The sequence below is a fragment of the Mesocricetus auratus genome, unplaced genomic scaffold (genome assembly GCF_017639785.1).
Source record: "Mesocricetus auratus isolate SY011 unplaced genomic scaffold, BCM_Maur_2.0 Super-Scaffold_100004, whole genome shotgun sequence".
NCBI classification, from domain to species: domain Eukaryota; kingdom Metazoa; phylum Chordata; class Mammalia; order Rodentia; family Cricetidae; genus Mesocricetus; species Mesocricetus auratus.
The window spans coordinates 72,073,621-72,096,526 of NW_024429189.1; the positions used below are offsets into that span (position 1 = coordinate 72,073,621).

A 22,906-nucleotide genomic window follows, 5' to 3' on the forward strand; every position below is an offset into this window, starting at 1 on the left:
TCTTAGTCTAATTAGCCAAAAGTTGTTCAAGATAAATATCTCTAATATTGATGAAATGACCCAAAAGTTCATTTTTTAGATAGTATTAAAGAAGCTGTGTTTGTATTAACAAATTATTAGGAAAGTTTCTGATATGGAAACTATTAAGACATTCCTATTAGTTATTTAAAATATTTGCTGTTGCTTTTAACTACGTGCATATGTGTTTGTCTCTTTGTGAATATGTGCATGTTAGCGCAGGTGTCGGTGGAGGTGGAGATGGAGCTATGGCAGTTGTGAACTGCTTGATGTGGGTGCTGGGAATTGGAACTCATATCCTCTTAACCATTGTGCCATCTTTCAGCCCTAACCTCAGTTCTTAATTTTTTTTGTTTTGTCATACAACAGCTATTTCTAATTTTTATTTGAAAATGTTCTATCAAAATCAGAATGTACTTATATATAGGCAAAAGGTCTTTAAAGTGTGTGTGTGTGTGTGTGTGAAACATGTCATGAAGTCAGAAATTAGCCAGGCAGTGGTGGCACACAACACACCTTTAATCTCAGCACTCAGGAGGCAGAGACAGGTAGATCTCTGTGAGTTCGGGGCCACTGAGCAAGTTCCAGGACAGCTTCCAAAGCTGTAAAGCAACCCTGTCTCGAAAAACAAAGCAAAATAAAACAAAACAAAAAAAGTCAGAGATCAACTTTTGGTAGGCTGATCTCCCCTTCTATCGTGTGGGTCATAGGATTAAACTCAGGTCACCACACTTGTTCTGTAAGCGCTTTTACCCACTTAGCCATTTCACTGGCACTGATAAAAGGCTTTCTGACTTGTGTGGGTGATAAAGGATATGAAGAGTTTTTGAAGCAGTGTATCATAACAATCCCCATGTCTTATCATAGCCACAAACTCATAAAGATAACGTAATTCACGATTTAAAAGACTTTGGAGATAGATAATTTGGAGTATGTACAAGCTCTAAAGTTAAGAATGCATGTAATCTCAGTTACTTGGGTGACTGAGCCAGGAGTTCTAGACCAACCTGGGCAGTATAGCAAGATCTTACCTTAACAATAAAACAATCAGACAAAACACTGGCTCACAGTGGGCTTGCTGTGTAATGTTGAGTGTCATGTCTAGCTTCTGCTGTCAATCTGACACAACCTAGAGTTACCTGGGAAGAGGGAAGCTCAACAAATTGCCCATACTGATCAGATTGGCCTGTGACCATGTCTGTGAGACATTTTCTTGATTGCTAACTGAAGTAAGAGAGTTCGCTCTACTGTAGGCAGTATCATTCTTGTGTTTGTGGACCTGGGCTGAATAAGAGTGGTAGCGAGAAAACTAGTAAGCAGCATTCCTCCATGGTTTCTGCTTCAGTTTCTGCCTTGATCTCCTACCCTGACTTTCCTTAATGATAGAATATAACCTGTAAGTCAAATAAACCCCTTCCTCCCTGTGGTTAGTGTTTTGTAAGCTTGGCACAAACTAGGGTTGACTGGGAAGAGGCAAGAGGAAAGAGGAGTTCCCCATATCAGATGGCCGATGAACATATCTTTGGGACATTTTCTTGATGATTGATTTGGGAGTACCAAGCCCATTGTGGGTGCTGTCACCCTCAGAAGGTGGTCTTGGGCTAAGAAAGCAAGCTAAGCAAGCCAGGAAGTAGTGTACCTCCACAGTCTCTGCTTCAGTTCCTGCCTCCAGGTTCCTGCCTTGAGTTGCTTCCTTGACTTCCCTTGATGCTGGAATGTAAACTGTGAACTGAAATAAACCCTCTCCTCTCCCAAGTTGTTTTGGTCATAGTATTTATCACAGCATCAGAAAGCAAACTAGGACATTGAGAAACTGCTTTTGCAGTTTGTCTCCTGGATCAATCAATATATACATAAAACTGAGAACAGTATCATAATAAAGTCTTACAATGTACCCACTAAAAATAGTGTGACCACAATGACATGGTGAAATCAGTATCTTCTACATTAAAGATTTTTAAGGGTTTATTTATTGTATGTGTCTGAATGTTTTGTCTGGTGCCCTTGAAGTTCAGAAGAGGCTATCTTATCCCCTGGAATTGGAGTTAGTTGTGAGCCATCATGTAGGTGCTAGGAACCAAACCCAGGTCTTAATTGCTGAGCCAATTCTCCAGTTCTCTTCTACATCTTAACACAACTGTTTTTGGAAGAAATAATGCACATATATGTATTTATTTATTTTTAGATAAGTCTCTCAACTTGAAATCCATCTGTCTTCCTCTTGGGTAGAGGAGTTTAACGGCATGTACTGCCATCTCTGGCCAGTCAGTTTTAGTTATAGATACATATTACTGCAAGAGATTCTAATGTCACCTTCACTTTTTGTAGTTTTGGTATTTGTTGGCAGGCATTTTCTTGTTTCAATTTTAGAAAAACCCTGGTTATGTCTTAGGATTCACTTCTTACCAGTGTGAGTCAGAGCAGACCTCATTGGTAGCAGTTATTCATGGAGTACTCTTCCCTGCCACTGACTGAGTTAGAGACTGCATGTAACCCCATTATGGCAATGAGAAAATAGGGCATGCATCCTGGGAAGTTTCTTATTTTATTAAGACGGCATTTTTTCTTTAAAGAGATTTCTATTTATTACTATGATGATGATGTGTGTGCTCATGCTATAGCATATGTGTGATGGTCAGAGAAAACCGTTGTGGAGTAAGTAATTTCCTTCTATGGTTGAACTAAGACTGCCAGGTTCTAAGAGACTCACCTGCCTTTGCCTCCCAGGTGCTGGGATTAAGTGAGTGCCACCATGCCTAACCCCTATCCAAATTTTAGATTACTTGATTGATATGGGGTCACAGTCCTCTGCTGGCTTTATAAATTTAATTTGCAGAATTCTATGTTTTTCCCTGTGAATGTGAAGGTGTGCCATTTCTGTCTCACTAGAAAGAACTGGAACTAAATGCCTGAAGTTTTAATTTTCATAGCATTCTTTTTCATTTCAATTTAGGAAGCAGAGACTCAGTATGAAGAGCAGATTGCTAAAATTATTATGGAGACACAAGAACTGAAATGGCAAAAGGTAAGTATTCCCTTCCCAGACTACCATCTTTAGCAATCCAGGAGCTGGAGAGATGGCTCAGTGGTCCAGACCACCTGCTGCTCTTGCAGAGGACCTGAGTTCCTTTCCCAGCATCCAGATGGAGCTCATGATCATCCATAACTCTAGTTTCAGGGCATCTGATACCCTCTCTGGCCTCTACAGGTTCCAGACATTGACATTGTGTATATACATACAGGTAGGCAAAACATTTATACACATAAAATAAAGCAAATCTTATATTCTAATATTTACTACAAAATTTTAAAAGTTGTTACATTTATTTGGAGGTAGTGTAGCATTTTAAACATGGGCTCATGACAGTTCCCACCAAAATCAATGATATTTGTGGCTTCAGAATTTTTAAGCTTTGTGATCTAACACGAAGGACAATTCTGCTGAAAACTTTCATTTGCATCTAACAAAAGTTATAGGAAATGAATGTTTTTGAAAGGTCAGGCCTAAGGTCATGTTTCTGTAGGGTGGTGTATCATGTAGCCAAATATAAAGGAAAAGTATAAGCTTATCTGTAATCTTATCTTCATTAAAGCATTTATGATTACACTTCTTATGCTTTTCCATCAATAAAGTTAACACCTAAAGAACAAGGATTATGTTGATGGTTCCTCTTCTTAGGGGTAATATCTCAGATTAACAATTCAAATGACAGAGTTTAAATCTCACTAGAAATTATGGGAAATTTTAAGGCTGGCCCACGTAGTGGTATAGAATATGGGAGTAAATGGATCTATAGTCCTGTCCATAGAGAGAGAAAACAGGTGAATACTATGTGCAAATTGAACTATGAGTAGATTTTAAATATAATTTATGGCTGGTTTCTGAGTTTGTTTGAGACTTAGTCTTTCTGTGTCCAGTCTAGTCTTGAACCTCTGGACTCAAGGGATCTTTTTATCTCAGTTTTCTGAGTAGCTGGAACTACAGGTATTTTCAGCTGCGCCTGGTCATATATCTTTTTTTTAGATAGGGAGAATCAACAGTATTAAATGCAGAATAGAAGGGGCTGGAAAGATGGCTCAGTGGTTAAGAGCACTGACTGCTCTTCTAGATACCCTGGTTCAGTTCCCACTGCCCACATGGTAGCTTACAACTGTTTGTAACTCCAGTTCCAGGAAATACAATGCCCTCTTTTAGGTACTAGGCATGCAAGTGGTGCACAGACATACATGCAGGCAAAAAACTCAAACCTAAAAAATTAAAATTTAGTAATTCAGTAAATAAAAAATTTAATATAATTCTTTTTAAAATACCAAGAGCGTTCTTGGGAGTACTTAGGTTGATTCTGAGGCTTGTATAAACATAGAAGAGCAGCCTGGAAAGTGTTAGGGAAAAAAGGAGAATGATGTAGTGGCACTTAGATCCTTAAACATAAAATAAATCTATAAAATAATTACAATAGGGCTAGTGAGATGGCTCAGCTCGTAAGGGCATCCACTGCCAAGCCTGGTGCTTGAGTTCAGTCCTTCCAAACCCCCAGCCTGTGACTGCCACACATGTGCGCGTACACACACACACACACACACACACACACACACACACACACACACACACAAATAAAGATTTGGTGTATATATGTATATATATTCGGTAGATATACTATAATACAATCCAGAAAAAGAGCCAAATACATATGACAATTTAATTAATGATAGAATTAGCTTTCAGGTCAACAAGGAAGAATAGATTATTCAACAAATAGTATTAAAGCTGGATTTCACTGGGAGAAAAATAAAGTTAGATTCCTACAGTACTTTACAAATTTGTATAAATGAAGAAACTGGCCACAGTGTTAGCAGTGTGAAAATTACTCTGCTGTGTTGATCAGAACATCATCAAACAACCTGTTAAAAACAGCAGTATTTATCAGAACTCATTGTAGTTTGAACATTTTATAATCTCCAGATTTCAAAAGAGGCGCATCAGGATGAGAGGATGGAGGGTATTTCTGGGTTTAGGTTCAAATGCCTTTAGGTAGATAATATTAAGTTGGGGGTTAATTAGAATTGAAAGATCTGTGATGTGATATTTTAAGATAGGTCAGGGTAACAATATGAAGCTAGTTTTGAGAATGAAGCATTGATTTATAAACTAGGTATTTTACCCAAGTAAACAAGTAGCTTAAAGCTTTTGCCTTGGTCCAAAACAGTGGCAGTTTTATTGTTTTTTTTTATGTTCTTATGAAAAACTACTAGGTTTCCTGAGACAAACAAATAGTGTTGATGCTGGTGTTCTCAGAACCTCTTATTTCTGAATGTTCTGTTCTTTTCTCAAGTGATTGCATTTTTCAGTTCTCCTTCCCTTCTTCATCTTGACCTGTAGAATGTAATAAATCAAATCTACACTGTTTTATGTGGTCTTGGTAGCATGTACGATCAATCCTGGAGATGACTGTTTATATTATATGTATATAATATATAATATATAAATATATATATACTGTCTTTTTTGACTGTTGGTTTATCAGATAGGATAGTATTTATAAAACAGTCCCATATTTAGACACAATAGCATGGAAAAATACCCAGGAAAAATGATTATTAGACTGTAGACTATTCCTAAATCAGTAGCTAAGAGTACCAATTTAAACCAAGAGAACAGAAACCATCTCCAAATCACAATTTCAGTTCATTGTTGGACTCATCCACAGGTGGCCAAGAATTCAGAAGACAATATTGAGGCTAATGATTAGATTAGCCTTTAGATTAGCATTTAAGAAAGAATGCACATTTACTCATTTGAGGTTCTGGATTGTCAACAAAGAGGAAGTAAAATATTTAGGCATGTATGAAGAATTAAGAACCTTATGAAGCACTGCAATTGGTGACTCTGGTGATCTAGATTAGGAGTCCACATGCATTTTATGTATAGAGCCATATGGTAGCTATTTCAGACTTTGCAGACCAGATAGTCTTCCATCACAGCTATCTAAGAGCCATGGGAAGTCCTTAGATTAGTAAGTATGTTAGTCCTTTTTTGGGTTTTTCTTTGTAACTATTTAAAAATGTGAAAACAATTCTTAGCTTACAGGTCATACAAAACAGGTAAAGCTGGCCTGAAGTTCCTAGTTTCTTCTTTTTATCTTTTTTTTTTTGGGTGTGTGTGTGTGGGGAACGATTTAAGGCAGGGATTCTCTGTGGCTTTGGAGGCTGTCCTGGAACTAGCTCTTGTAGACCAGGTTGGTCTGGAACTCACAGAGATCTGCTTTCCTCTGCTTCCTGAGTGTTGGGATTAAAGGCACACACCACTATGCCAGGTGCATTCTAGTTTCTTGACTCCTGATCTCGATCTAACTTTGTAGCCCAGGAATAAAGGCCATCTGTATTATATATTTGACTTACTGATCCATTTATTTTTTTTGATTGGGAGCTGGTTCTTTTTTGGAAGACAGTCTGTTTCTACAATTTTTTTTTAGCATTTTCTAGTCTTAAATCTCTTGGTAGCATAGAAATCTAGGCATTGGGGAGTGAAACCTAGTATCCGTTTATTTAAGAGATTTGAAGATCTATGCCCTGGACTTTAGATATTGTGCTAAAAACCAAAGTAACTGATACATTTTTTTCAAACATGGCTTCTAAGTATTTCATTTTCTTTGGAGTCATTTCCAGAAGACATATTTTAATTTTAAGTCATGTAGAAGAAATATGCTAACATTCAGTGTGGATGTGATTTTGAAACACATTTTATAATATCCCTTAGAGTACTTTGAAGTAAGGAAATGTCTCACATCAGGGAGAAATAGCCAGTTTTATGGGGCAACATCTAGCAAGTTTATGTGATGAAAGGCGACGACTGTAGAGTATGTGGACATCACAGTCTAGGAAGTTGGAGGCAATAGGAAAGCATGAGTAGCACTGACATGCTGTTGACTCTGTTTTTTTCTTAAGACAGTGAGTTTGTGAATCAATGACAAGGTTTTCTAACAAAAATGCTGATATAATGAGTACTCTGTTACTAGAGAGCCTGTTTAGAAACACAATATCAAGAAATTCTTTTTATTCTCAGAACTGTAGCCCCATGGCAAGAAGTTTCAGTCCATCCTGGGAAGAAACAGGCAATGATGAGAATACAGTCAGAACATTGTAGGGTTAATTTTAGGAAGCCCATTTGTAGGAGCTGAGGTTAGGATTTCAAGAATGACATTTTAATCAGGAGGGTTCTGCTGACACAGGAACTATCACCAGGGACAGCCTCAGCAATCTTAGTAAAACTTCTATTAGTGCTATAATCGAGTATATTTCCAGTCTGTTTTTATTATGATGGGTAATTTCATGTAAATGTTTTTATGAAATTTCAGTAAGGTCCTCTGGTGCCACCAAGTGTTTGTCCTGAAAGTGTCCTGAAAGAGATTCCTTGTGTAATTTACAACTACACTTTTTTTAAACAACATGGAGACAGTTGTGGGCATTCCAAAATATCCTTTAAAAAAATCTCTCAGAAGATTTGGTGTTTGGGGTTTTACAGAGCCCACGATCATTTATCATGAAGATTAGCTAGAATATTTGCTTTGGCCTTTCTGTGCATATGTGTCCTCAGGAAGCATTAGAACATTGGAATGGCTGATTTTACAACTTGCATTCCTGCTGAAGTTCTAAATCTAAACCCTCCTTTTTTCTACAGTATTCTGAAGTCATGACTATCTCCAGAAGCATGCCTAATGATAATGTTAACTCACTTCTCTCCTGATAATTGGCAAGCTTTGTTGAGTAAGATAAGCTCTGTCATCTTGGTTAATTTATCTCTGTTAAGGAATCATAATATAGAGGTCAGTGGATACTGTTGTAACACGCCTGATGTTTTCCCTATATCAATTTGAAAACTTACTTATCAAAGAAGATTAAACCTAGATTTAATTTAGGAACACTGCCTTAGTTAGGGTTTCTATTGCTGTGAAGAGACACCATTATCATGGCAATTCTTATAAAGGAAAACATTTAATTGGGTTGCTTATATTTTCAGAGGTTTAGTCCATTATCCTCATGGTGGACATGGCATTATGCAGGCAAACATGGTGCTGAGTAGGAGCTGAGAGTGGAGAAGGAGCCACACCTTGGTCCTGCAGGCAACAAGTTGTGGTCTGGGACAATGGACATGGCTTAGGCATGTATGAGACCTCAAGGCCCACACCCACAGTGACACACTTCCTCCAATAAGGCCACATCTCCTAATAGGGCCACTGTTTGTGAGCTTTTGGGGGCCAATTACATTCACACTATCATAGTGCCTAACCAATCAGTTTGTATCATAGTCACTGCTTAGAGACTAGATCGTCAGAATTTCCCCTTTGAATTATAAAGACTAACAGTCTTTAAAATAAAAGCCCCGTGTATTTAAGACCTTAAATATACATATATAAAATAAATACCAATGTGTATATGTGTGTGAATATAAAATCAATAATATATAAAAGTAGAATGAATGCGCTCGCGCGCGCGCGCGTGTGTGTGTGTGTGTGTGTGTGTGTGTGTGTGTGTGTGTGTGTGTGTTTTGGAAAGCTATCCTCCAGGAATGACATGGCTGCTTCTGTCTTGAAATCACAACAATGGTAACTGCATGAGATCCTCACAAGAGGACTTCCCTGGTGGGAGAGCACATGCCAGTTGCTGATGGGCCAATGAGAGGGAGGTTTGGCTTACCATTTCTTACAGATGGGGTGTGGTGAGGTGTAAGGAAAAGAGACTACAATTATATGTGTTAAGTAGCTCCCTATGGCATCCGGAATTTTGGAACCATGAAAAGAATTTAACAATGAGGAAGTGGAAAGTGAGGTAAAGATGAAAGCAAGGGAATGAGGCGTAAGGGAAATGGTGTGTGACACCCAGTTCACCAAGCTGGCTAGGGCTGTGTTTCTCTGACGGCTGGCAAGGAGGACCGCTGGTTCTAGTGTGGGTGTGTGTGTGCGGTCTTGCTAAACTCCATGGTGAACTGTGTGAGGTTGAAGAGACTCTGGTGGATCTGGTTCTAGTGTGGGTGTGTGTGGTCTTGCTAAACTCCGTGGTGAGCTGTGTGAGGTTAAAGAGACTCTGGTGGATCTGGGTTTGTAAATACAGAAGTGATCAAGAGGGGATGAGAAAACAAAACAAAACAAAACAAAACAGGAGGCAGAAAAAGGGACAAGATTTGTATCAAGGCAGCGTATTTAGGAAAAAATAACAAGAAATCAAATTCAGTGCTTTTAAACCCCTGGAAGGCTTTTAAACCCAAACAACAGTTTATTCACTGCAGGAGTCAGAAAAACAATAAAGACAAAAGAGGAGTGCAGGTAAACAATGATTAGGTTTCATAGACCTGGCTCATCTCTAAAGAGATCTCATTATATATTGCTAACTCTTTGAATGGCTTACAGATTCAGAAAAGTGTCTTAAATGTGTGCAGGTACACTTGAAGGAGCAAGGATGGGAGATCAGTGTGCACATGTTATGGCATGGCTGTGAGGTCCTGGGAGTTTTGTAGTTGGCTAAGATGCAGTTGAAACTCAACCAGGTGACTGAGAAAACCTTACAGGAGTACATACTTTCAGATGTAAAAATATCAGCTAGGAAGTTTAAATGCAGAAGGTGTATTGTGTGGTGGAAAAGGCTCCTCAGAAAAAAAGATTTTGTTGACCAGGGCGACCCATGAGACCCCACAAACAATGCAGGCTGTTGCAACTGCTGTTGCTTGTGCCATATCCACGTGGTAAATTACTTTTGAACATATTGAACTCTTTGGTTGTAGAACATGGAGAAAGAAAGCTGAATAGGGGGGGAAGTTCCTTCCCTGCCTTTGTAGTATCTGTCGGAAGGTTCTGTGCAGACTGCTGGAGAGAATTGTTTAACAGTTCTGAGTTCTGTGTGCTGCCCTACCAACATGCCAGGCATGATTTGCCCACTGCTACAATAGTGGTACAACCATTATGAATGTAAACAAATGTATTTTGATTGTATTTAAGGTCTGCTTCACAGGAAGGGGCACACATTTAGTTCTGTATGCCATGGTGAAAACTTGTGGCCAGGAAGGACACAGGCATCAGTAGGTTAGCAGGGAAGTTATTACTAATGTCTTGCTGAATGAATATGATGTAGCTGCCTCTGCTTCCAGAGTGCTGGGATTAAAGGTATGTGCCACCACTGCCCGCTTCTTTGTTCTTAACAGTGCTGGGATTGAACATGAGGCCTCATGCATGTTTGGTAAGCATTCTACCAACTTTTTTTCCTTCAAGCCTATTAAAAAACAAAAACAAAAAACAAGAATGATTAATTAAAAAAAAAGTTTGTGTGTAGGGCTGGGCATAGTGGCTCAGGACTTAAATTCCAGCATTTGAAAGGCAGAGGTGAGTGAATCTCTTTGATTTATAGGCTATCCTGGAGAGTCAGAGCTACATGGTGAGACCTGTCTCTAGAAAAAAACAAACCAAATAAAAAATGTTTGTGTGTGTGTGTGTGTGTGTGTGTGTGTGTGTGTGTGTGTGTGTGTGTGTGTGTGTTTGGCCCATGTGAGCAGCTGTCCATGGAGACCAAAAGAGAGGGTTGGATCCTCTAGAGCTGAAGTTCCAGGCAGTGGTTAGCTGCTGGATATAGGTGGGATATACTGGGAACTGAACTCTGGAAGAACAGTAGTGTTCTTTGTTTTTTTGTGACAGGGTTTCTCTATGTAGTTTTGTAGCCTGTCCTGGCACTCGCTCTGTAGACCAGGCTGTTTTTGAACTCAGAGATCTGCCTGCCTCTTCCTCCTGAATGCTGGGATTAAAGGTGTGTACCACCACTGCCCATCTAGAGCAGAGTGTTCTTAACCATTGAGCAATCTCTGTAGCCCTGTAACTTTGGAATAAATGAAATAGAAAACAGTTTAAATATTTTTAATCCTAAAGAATTGGACACACAGTTTTTCATTATAAAAAAGGGGTGTGTGGTATGAGAAATGGGATCATATAAGTGCAATAAAAAAGATCTGGGGACTGGGGAAATGGCCTAGTGGGTAAAATACTTGATGTACAAGCATGAGGACCCAAGTTTGTATTCTCAGAACCTGTATAAAAGCCAGATGAGGTAGTGTATATCTGCAATTCCAGTGCTCCTACAGTGAAATTGGGAGGTGGAGACTGGACAATCCCTAGAAATTTGATGGCCAGTTAGCCTGGAGTACAAAGTAGTGAACAAGAAACCCTGTCTCAAATAAGGTGACCAATACCTGAGTTGTCTTGACCTCCACACTTGCTTTTGTGGCACACGCAGGATTGTACTCATAACCCACACAAAGATAAGAGAAAAAAGAGAAATTATTTTCTGTGCTTTGGTGTTACAAAAAATAATTTGGTCAACTTAAAGACGTAAATGTCATTGATCATATACACTTGGATAATAAAATTGGTTTCTCCGGAAATTCCAACCCCAATGCTACAATTCTTCTTGTGTACTAGGGTTGTTAATTTTAATAAATCTAGTTAGAATCCTTCCCTCGCTCCCTCCCTCCCTCCCTCCCTCCTTCCCTCCCTCCTTCCCTCTCTCCCTCCCTCCCTCCCTCCCTCCTTCCCTCCCTCCTTCCCTCTTTCCCTCCCTCCCTTCTTCCTTCCTTCTTTTCTTCCTTGACAGCTAACCTCAAACCATCTCTGTAACCATGATGGGCCTTGAACTCCTAATCTTCACCTCCTGTGTACTATGACAACGGGAGTGCCTCACTGTGTTGGGTTGGCATTAAAGAAAGCTTCAAAGCCAGCTGTGTCTAGAGTCTAAAAATTTAAAAAGCAATGTATTTTTATTATGAAGAAGCAAATGAAAGCAAAATTTATGTATAATTCTGTGACCAAAAGATAATTAGATTGGTTAAAATCATATTTCAAGAGAATAAATAGAAATAAATGTGCTTTAAAATATTTTCATATGGGTTATTTTATTATATGTGCATTTTATCTTCATGTATTATATGTATATCATGGGCATGCCTGTTACCCACAGAAGTCAGAAGATGGCATCTATTTCCTGGACCTGAGTTACCAATGATGTGAGCTGCATGTGGGTGCTGAGCCTGGGTCCTTTGTAAGGACTGCAAGTGTCTTAACCTCTCAGCTGTCTCCCCAGATGCCTGTGTTGAGCTTATTTTAATTGTAAACCTAATTGAGTTTTAAAGTCAGAAAACTTACTAAACTTTGTTTTAGTTAAAAACTAAAAACTTTCTTTTTCTTTTCTCATAATTTTAAAAACAGGAGACTCTTCAGAATCAAAAGGAGGCATTAATAAAGCAGCATAAAGAAGCTATGGGAGTTTATAAAAATCAGGTGATTTTCATGATGTACTGACACTGCAATTTAAAGTTTCCTGTTTTTCCTCTCTGCAGTGCTATGACAAGTTATTCTCTGCATACACAGAAAACAAAAGTGAGAATGTTATGGAAAACAGGAAATAAAATTTTGACTTATAACTCTTGGTAGTGTAGAGACATTTGGGAAAAATATTTTCTTGGTGATATGTGGTCATTTGCCCCCTTTCTTTTGTAAATGTATGCTATTATCTTACCTTTCCCACACTGCCACTATACTGAAGTCAGTCTGTTGAACCATGCATGGTTGATGGGTCAACTCACTAGTAATTAAAAATATTAAGAGGAAGATGTAAGCCAGGCAGGATGACACACACCTATAATCCCAGCACTCTGGAGGCAGAAGCAAATGAATTTCTGTGAGTTGAAGGCCAGCCTGGTCTATATTCAGAGTTCTGGGACAGCAGGAATAGGGATACACAGAGAGACTTTGTCTCAAAACTACCACCACCAACCCCCCCAACCCAAAAAACAAACAAACAAAACAACAAAAATATAAACCCAAAAGAAGGAAGATGTGAAGGAGGGAGAAGAGAGGTGACCCTTATGTACTTTCTGCGGATGCCTCCATGAAGAACAGCAACCAGTAAGTGAAAAATAAAGAAAATAAAACTAAACTATTTTAAAGAAATGAAAACTATACCTTCATTACTTTGATTTCCATCATCTTTGACTTTCTCAGATTCATCTCTGCTTCCTAGAAAATACTAGCTTAGGAAAACTCTCCCAGATACGATATCCTCTAGAATTTCCACTGTCTTCATTTTCTCTTCCCTCTTTATCACTATGCTGCATTCACAGCCCTGTGTTTATTTTTAAGTAAAGAACTATTGAATGTAAATAGAGAGTGTGGGAAAGAGATAGAGATGTCTCCAAGAAAAAGTATTTACTATTTTGCTAAAGTCCTTAATGCTGCTTAGAATTTTTTATTTTCTCTTTGGCGTATTTACTTTGATCTTAATGGTTTTTTTGTTTGTTTGTTTTTTTCGAAACAGGGTTTCTCTGTATTGTTTTGGAGGCTGTCCTGGTAGACCAGGCTGGTCTCAAACTCACAGAGTTTCGCCTGCCTCTGCCTCCTGAATGCTGGGATCAAAGGCATGCACCACCAACACCCAACTCATCTTGCTGTTTTAAAGTGACATTTTTAAGATAATAAAGGCCATTTTTATTTTATTATCATAAGTATTTAAGCAACCTCAGGATATTAGTACTTCTCATGTAAATACAAATGCTGTGATTTTATAAATTATACTTTTAGGAAATGACATATGTATGCTATTGCTTAGAAGTAGATAGTAAAAGTATTTAGACATTTAAGATTTCTGGAGAGTTAAACCAAACTTCAAAGGAATTATTGGTGTTTAAATGTGATTTAATTATTTATGTGCTTTAGTGGTTGCCTCTCCTTTGCTTTCATATATTTATATTTTCTGATGTGAGAACATGTTAGAATTGTATAAATTCAATATAGAAGATAAAATGCTTTGGTATTTTTACTGATCAGCAGAAATCACTAGTTTACTTACCTGTATTTTACAGCTGCAAATGAAAATGTGTGCCTTGGAAGAAGAAAAGGTAGCTATTAATTTTTAAAATATAGTTAAATGAATGTATCATCACTGTTCACTATAATAGAAACGAGTGTCAGTAATAAAATAGTGGAGAGCGTTGATTGACTAAAATCTTATAAGCAGAAAGAATCTGAGGTCGTCATGTTACTTGACTTTGACTTTATGATTGGGAATATTCAGGTGTAACCGATAGGATGACTTTACATGGTAAAACTGGGGCTAGAATGCAGGCTTTTTCATTTCCCAGATTAACATTTATTCCTGCAGCTGAGTGCTTCCTTCTATGAGTCATCTTGTACTCTACTGCAATGGTTCTCAGCCTATGGGTCAAGACCTCTTTGGAGATTACATAGCAGAGATCCTGCATATCAGATATTTACACTGCCATTCACAACAGTAGCAATATTACAGTTATCAAGTAGCACCGAAAATAATTTTATGCTTGGGGGTCACACAACATGCGGAACTATATTAAAGGGTCACAGCATTGGGAAGGTTGAGAACCAATGCTCTAATGCCATTTCAGTGTGAGCATCTGCTTTAAATGTAAAACTCTTGAGATGACTTGTATCTGGTTGCCAGCTAATTGAGAGAGGAGACATGACTTCTAACAATCAAGAAACTTATCTGACACTAAATATTTTCTTGTGCTAACAGTTAACATGTATTATGCCAACTATGCCAATGGACATAGAATTTACAATGTTATTTTATACATATATTCTTAACTCTCCCTTATCTTTATATTCATAGTATAAATATACCTATTCCTTAATAATTAGAATATATTTGCCCTCTACATCCACAGTTTTGCAGACATGGTTTAACTTTACATTAATTAAAAATACTAGTTAAGAAAAAATGCTTCTGTGATATATATATATATTTTATTCATGACATCATCTCATATACCAGTGTTTTATGTTAACTACTTATATAGAATTTATATTGTAATAAGTATTATACATAATCTGGAGATAATTTGAAGTATGTAAGAGAATGTGTTATGTGCAGGTTATGTGCAAACACTGTGCCATTTTATATAAACAGGTTCAGCAGCCTTAGATTTTGGTATTTATAGAGGGTCTCTTGGACTCTGTTCCCTTTAAATTCTGACAGATGATTTTATGTGTAAGAATTTAATAATTATATAGTGTCTATAAGTTCTCTTAGAAGTGTTCTTATAAATTGAGTTGTCATAGTTAAAATATTTTATCTTATGAAATTATAATTATATAAAGGTTATTACAGTATTTTGAAGTTTAAAGACCATTAGAAGTATACTTTGTCATGTAGATGTATGTTTAAATTCTGTGAAGTATTAGATTTAAAATACAGGTTTTGGTTCTTGAGTTTTATTTTCTCCTTTTCTATTTACACCAAATTAAATATTGAAGTATGATTTTTTTTCTTAAAGGGAAAATACAAACTTGCTACAGAAATCAAAGAAAAAGAAATTGAAGGATTGAAGGAAGCTTTAAAAACATTGCAGGTAAAATAAATTTTCTATTAGCATTGTGTCAATAAAACACCATCCAACATGACTAGCAAAGCTAATAATATTTATATTACGTTATAATTTTATGTAATACTTTCGCTTGGATACCATAATTTGAATTTTTGTTTGATAAATATGATAATATATTAAATAGTATATATATTAAGTAAAATACCCATATACATATAACATATATATATATATTAATGTAGCCTTCATTACTTGTTACTGTAATATAGGTGTCTTAGTTGCTGTTTTATTGCTGTGAAGAGGCACCATGATCAAGACAGCTCTTATACATGAAATCATTTAATTGAAGGTTTGTTTACAGTTTTAGAGGTTAGTCCATATCATCATGGTGGAGAGCATGGTAGCACACAAGCAGATATGGTGTTGAAGATGTAGCTGAGAGTCTGCATTTTGATCCAAAGACAAGAGAGACTGAGCCTGGGTTTGGCTTGGGCTTTTGAAACCTGAAAGTCCCACTCCCAGTGTCACAATTCCTCCAACAAAGTAACACTTACTCTAACAAGGCCACACCTCCTAATCCTTCTCAAATAGTGCCACCCCTGGTGACACTTGAGCCTATGGGAGTCATTCTTAGTCAAAACTACAGTAAATAGCTGTAGTTTTTAACTTTTTATGTGTGAGGAAAACAAGTAAGGCTTATGTGTTTCAATTTATCTGTGGTCCTTAAAAAATCAATATTCTAGGACTTGAGAGACAGAGGAAGGCTGAGTTTGAGGCCAGTCTAGTCACATGGTGAGTTTAAGACAGCTGTGGCTACATAATGGAGAGACCCTGTCTCAAAACAAAAACAAAATTCTAGCATTAACTGAGTATTTGCTGCATGTTGTAAGTGTTACATCTCTGAAGAAAAAGGTATCCTGGCTGTCAGAAGCCAGGTGATACCTACAGCTCTGAAGGGAAAGGAAGCCAGGTTATACCTATAGCTGTGTCCCAGTTGGGGGTGGTGGTGGTGGTGGTGGTGATGGTGGTGGTGGTGGTGGTGGTGGTGATGGTGGTGGTGATGGTGGTGGCGGCGGCGGCGGCGGCGGCGGCGGCGGCGGCGGCGGCGGTGGTGGTGGTGGTGGCGGCGGTGGTGATAGTCTTCACCCGAAATTCATTCAAGAGATTTATGGGAGGGAGGAATCCAGGAGAGTGGCTGCCTCTGCCAGGGTGGCACAGGGCTTGTATAGTGTTCCTTAGGAGTTGAGTTTTTCTAGGGTGAAGATTTTCAGGGTGGGAATTGGTCGCATTTCAATCCCTGAGCTTTGACAAGCTTAGATATTGGCAGGATTTTGTGCTCAGGGATTGGTTGGTTTTTGTGCTGAGGCAGAAAACCTCAGGTCAGGGTCAGAGTGTGTTTCCTTGGCTCTAGTTTCAGGGCCAAAGTGTGTTTCTTTCACCGGCTCTGGTTTTGGGGTCAGGATGTGTTTCTTTGACTGGCCCCTTTACCCTATACATGTGAAGTCCTGATTTTCTGCAGATTTAAAGACTAAGAAATTGTAGCCTTTGCCATTAAATTATTCAGTCTCATACTGGTAATTTACTCAGTACATGCTCATAAAAGGTCTGCTGTGTGTCAAACACTTTTCTTAGTGGGCTGGCTACAGCAGTGAGCCTCCAAAAAATAAAACAAAATCAAAACTGAAAAATTATTGCAGAAGATACTTTCATGATTTCAAAGTATTACCATATAGATTGCATTACAAAGAACAATTTAGAAGGTCAAATATAAAATTGCTAAAGTTGATTTCCTTAGGTTTAGTGTTGCTGTGACATATGGAGCACATACCTTTATCTGTGTAATTTTTTTAGCAGAAAGTTTATATAAATCTAATACTTAAGAAACAATGATAGCCTCTAAAAAACACCAAAATTCTAACATTAGCTGAGTATTTGTTATTTTTTGCAAATGTAAAGACAAAGAAATTATAGCTTTTGCCCTTAAATTTTTCTCAGTCTCATAGAAAATACATAAGATATTCATTCATAATTTGGGATATCCAGTGAAACAGCTGACTTAGGATATAAAAACAGTCAATGTTAAATAGTAGTGGCACACACCTGTAATTTTGGCACTTAGAAGGCCAAGGTAGGATGGTTATGAGTTTGGGGTAATCTTGGGCTACATACATACATACCTTGTTTCAAAAAAAAACTTAATTGTTATGAAAGAGAGTAGGGGCAGAACACTTTCATGTAGAGAGAAACCGTATATAATATATGAATCTCGATTGGATCCTGTACAAAGAAAGACCTGACCATACAAACAATTAAGGTTTCATTTGGGAAGATTTGGATAGGACTATTTGTTAGACTATAAGAATCATTGTTACTATCCCTATGGGTGTAATTGGTATGGAGTTATATAAAAAAAGTCTTTGTTCTTAGAAAATGCTTGAAGTATTAGGGGTGAGGTTTTCTGATTAAAAAAAATAAAACATTGCTCAGAGAAATTAAATAAGAGTGAGATATGACATGATTATTGAGTATGTCATAGGTATTTTTAAGACTTTGTTTTTTGGTGAACTACTTTTTTCTTAGCTGTATTTCTTTATTATCACTGGAATTTTTAACTAAAATTTCCTCTAGTTCATTCTTCATTTTAATTAGTAAATTTTGTTTTTCATGATTTCATACAAGTGCCTGGTCTTGTTCTCTTCTACCCTCTCTTAGTTCCCTCCTACCCCGACCAACACCCTCCAATAAATCCCTTTTCCTATTTACTAATTTTGCTTTTATTTAGTGTCCCACAGAATTTAATCAGAGCTGGTTATGTCAATCAGAGCCCAGTAAGCTCACCAGTGGTTACCTACCTGGATATAGTTCCCCTCCTCTCCTGAGAGTCAGGTAAAAGGCAAACAGTCAGTTCATTTATTCAGCAGTGGGGAGAGCCTTCTATACCTTTCTCCCAGCTGTGTTCCATCTCTTGACATTGATGGTCGCCCCTCATTGGCTAGGCATGATCAGGACCTCTGACAGCACCTGTTGCTAGGCCTCAGGAAGACTTCTTGTTGGCTCATCCCTTGGCCTCTTAGGCTTTATCTTCCTACAGAGATAGAGGTTTGCCGAAGTGGTTGAGACCCACATTTTGAGAACCACTGGCCTAGAGATTTATGTGGACTGTAGATGCTGTTACCATCTGGCAGGCAGAGGTCAGGTATGCTACCTCACACTCTAGTGCAGAATGCAAGGCAGTCATTGAGAACAAAGAACTGTCCAGGCTAGCACATCAGCAGTGCTGAGTTTGAAAATCTCCCTTAGGGAACCATCAGTAAAAGAGATCGTGACATCATTTCTACCAGGAGTAAAATCAGAAAGCTTGTGGAAGAAGGGCCTTGAGCCACATCTCTCCACTCCAGCTCCTCCCCAGTGGAGTTGGGAGATGTCTTTCTCTAGGCTAAAGAAAGTTGGTGGAAGAATTAGACAGGTGATAAGAGGAAAAAGCTATAGTTGGATACAGTGCAGAAACTAGTTTAACTAGGAGAGGAGACTCCATGTGGAGCAATAAGACAGAGGACATCTCAACTCAGGGCAGATGTTCCAAGATCCCTAAATACTGCTAGTGTGTTTTGAAATCTTACAAATAAAAGACAGCATAAACTTTTATGTTCATAAAGATCATCTTTGGAATACCAACTTGTGGTGTACATACAGATACATATTTTGCCCCCCCATGTCATTTCTCACCACTTACATAATGGGGATTTGTTGTGATTCATTAATTCTTCTTCTTTTTCTTCTTCTTCCTCTTCCTCCTCCTCCTTCTCCCCCCCCCTCATTTATTCCCTTTGCTTGCAAAGTTGAATCTGGGCTCAGGAGTTCTAACTGTAAGCTCAGACTGGAATTCCAGATGTGCTCTCTGGACTAGAAGCACCACTCCCCTACCTCCTTTGCTTCCTGGTTACTTAGTTTTCTTCCTCTCTTGTCCTTTCATAATGTAATACTTTACCAGGTGCTGGGTACCAAGAATAATTGGATAGTGCCTTTCATTGTGGAGCTCATAGCCAAAGGGCTTCTAACCATTGAATTACAAAACAAATAAAACCAGAAAACTATACACCCAAAAAGAGAAAGAAATTATTTTTGCTATGATAGATGATTACATGTGTTTTCTTTCTGTATAAGCATGGTGCCTAAAGGGAGGATTTACTTAACAGAACAGTATGTCTAGAGGGCTAGATAACTTATATATTATATATAAACTTATTTTATAATGTGGCAAGGCACACTCTTCTTGAACTTCTGGTTTTCTTTAAGTAAAATGAGGAAGTTGAATCCATATTTGTAATTCTCATAGAAGTAATAAGGTATGTCCATTATCTGTGTAATAGGGGTGAATAAGAAGAGGAGTTGGCTTCATTGACTCTCCAGAAGCATGATGGGGAAGATGGGTAGAATGTGATAAAACCGGATAGGGACTAAAGAGAGAGATGGCCTTTATAATGCTCTCTCTCTCTCTCTCTCTCTCTCTCTCTCTCTCTCTCTCTCTCTCTCTCTCTCTCTCTCCTTCCTCAATAACTTTAAGCTTACTTTTCTGGTAGACTATAAGAGACTAATGCCTTTTGCAGATCTGAAGGCATATTTGATAATTTCTTTTTCTACTATTGAGGCTTAATGGTCTTAGACCTCACCAATCACATTGATGAAAGAGATCAGAGTTCTTGGCGCTGTGGACATGTGTCTATATTGATCCATAAATAAATCTTAGCTATTTGAATAATGTTTTCATCAGGAGGACAAGGAACATGTAACATAGAAGGTCCTAGTAGAAGTAAAGGTAGAAAACATCCTCATCAACAAATGATACCAGAACAACTGGACACTCACGTGGAAAATGGTTCTAGACACAGACACACAGTTGCCACAAAAATAACTTAAAATGGATCATAGACCAAAGTGTAAAATGCAAAACTATAACAATTCTAGAAACTAATGTAGGAAAAAATCTATGTGGGTTTGGTAATGACTTTCTAGGTACCAGATCAAAAGAATGACTCATGCAGTGATTAGTTCTGGGTTTCACAGAAATGAAAAGCTTCTGCTTTTCAAAAGACTTTCAATGTAGTGAAAAACAAGTTAAGAAGAAAATATTTACAGGAGGCACTTCTGATACAGACTGCTAACCATCATATGAAGTTTTCTCTTAAAACTAAGTAAGAGGAAAAGAGGAACTATGCCATAGCTCTTAACAAACATCTTACCAGGGCTGGAGAGATGACTCAACCCTGACTGCTCTTCCAGAAGCCCTGAGTTCAGTTCTCGGCAACTACATGGTGGCTCACAATACCATGCTGGCAGAACACTAGATACATAAATAAATCTTAAAAAAACCAAACAAATAAAAAACCGTACCAAAGGTATACAGATAGATGGCATGCGCACAGATAAAAAGATGTTCTACATCATATGCCATGAAGGAATTGCAAAGTAAAGTGTAAAAAATAACACTATACTTCAGTTGTAATAACTAAAATCTGGAACACAGAAGTGCTGGCAGGGATGGATAGCAACACGAATGTTCATTGACGTGGAGACAAGTTGGCTGTTTCTCGCAAAATTATTCTTTTGTTAAGAAGCAAAGGAAATCCTGGACCCACTGCCAGTGACCTCATATATTGTTCCAGCTGCACCATTGTCACCTATACTAAAGGAGTCTAGTCCCCATTTGTGAGACCGGAGTCCGTGATCTGTCACTAGCTCGGGTCAGTTGATTCTGTGCGTTTCCCTATCATAGTCTTTTGTTCCTAGTATCGCTCTTCCCTCACTTTGATTGTACTCCAGGAGCTCGGCCCAATGGTTAGTTGTGGATTTCTGCATCTTCTTCTTCCTGTTTCTGGAAGAGGGTTGCCCATTCTATATGGAGAGATACCTTGCTCAGCCTAGACATAGGGGTTTGGGGTGGAGAGGTGTCTTGGTCCTGCTTTAATGAGATGATGGGACAGACTTAGTAGGCTTCCTAGGGGAGGCCTTACCCTCCACAAGGAGCAGATGGGAGGTGGGGGGAGGGAAGTATGGGAGTGAGAGGAGAGGAGGAAAGGTGAATGGGGATTGGAATGTAAAAAATACATTACAAGTTTTTAAAAAGGCAGAGAAAAAAGTAAAAAATAGCGTGGAACATGTTAATAGTAGAAATAGTTTGTGTGGTGCTATAATGCTGGGTACATATCATTGTTCATTTGTCCAGATCCATAGAATGTTCAAGAGTGAACCCTGTTGTAAACTGTGGATTTTGAGTGATAATGTGTCATTATATGTTTAGTAATTGTAACAGGAGCATAATTTGTGTGTGGGAGAGGAGGAGAAGAAGAGGAGAGAAAGAGATGTTAATAGTTGGGGAGGTTGCTCATGTGTGAGAGCAGGGAATCTATGAGATATTTGTACTTTTCTCACAGTTTTGCTATGAAACTGAATATATATTTTTAAAATCTTGAAAAAGAGACCTATAGCTCTCTGAGTGGAATAATAATAATTCTTATTACCAAAATATTTACCATCCTTCCAATTTCATATAATTCAAAGTATTTATTTTGTGAAGTGAAATTAATATTCCCCAATAATCTTCATGTTTCCTCCTGTCCATTTTCATAGAATATACATTTTGAATCTTCTCAGTGTGCTTACATGTCTTTGTACTCTAACACCCTTCCTTTATCTCTGTGGGCTTGCTGTGTTTTATGCCATTTCTTTACATTTATCTTCTAGTTCACTAATTTTTCAACTATGTTTTATTTGTCATATAACTTGTCCATTAAGTTTTTTATTTTATAACTGCATTTCTGTTTTATAGAAGTTCAATTTGGTACACTTTTAACTTTGCCATTTTATAGTGTCTTATACTTCCTCATGCTTTTTACATTGTCTTTTATGTCTTTAATCATATAAAATAATTTTATATCTTTGAGATTTTTATCTCTTATCTCTAAGTACAGGGGTTCAAGTCTTCCTGTTTGCAGTGTCTGCAAGCTGAGTTTTCCCCTTGGAGGTCTTTGTGTTTGATGTGTTTCATAAATTTTAACTTGCTAGCCCCTCTTCACAGGAAGTACATTTTCTGGTGAAATTTTCATGTAACTTTTCCTGCAGAACTCACTTATGATACTTCCTTTTCCCCCTGAAATTCAAAATGTTAATGATCATCCCCTGGTTGTATTCACATTCAGGGATGGGCCTTCACATGCTTTATATTACAAGTTTAGGGTTTCAGTTTTTCATGGGATAATTTTATTTTTGAACTAGAGATCTAGTAAAAAAAACAAGTTTCCTTGTGTTGCTATACTGAATGACTTTCAAACTAGAAACATCCTTTGGTTTATATTTATTACACTTGCTACTGGGATACATAAGAGTATTTTTCATATAAATATGTGATGTACTAGCCTGTCTTCACCATACCTCCTTCCTTTTAGTCATTCTCGTTCCCTAGTTCCACATCTACTTTCATGTCATATATACATGTGATTT

At 37.8% G+C, this 22,906-nt stretch overlaps 1 protein-coding gene across 1 annotated transcript in view; it reads left to right on the forward strand.

Annotated features, from left to right (window-relative positions):
• Window positions 1–22,906, forward strand: part of Ccdc73 (coiled-coil domain containing 73) — a 108,704-nt gene that overhangs the window by 9,992 nt on the left and 75,806 nt on the right. The window contains exons 2-5 of the mRNA XM_005064544.4: window positions 2,972–3,043; window positions 12,258–12,329; window positions 13,910–13,945; window positions 15,359–15,433. Coding sequence (XP_005064601.1) covers window positions 2,972–3,043; window positions 12,258–12,329; window positions 13,910–13,945; window positions 15,359–15,433 — 255 coding nt within the window. The remainder of the gene's footprint in view (window positions 1–2,971; window positions 3,044–12,257; window positions 12,330–13,909; window positions 13,946–15,358; window positions 15,434–22,906) is intronic.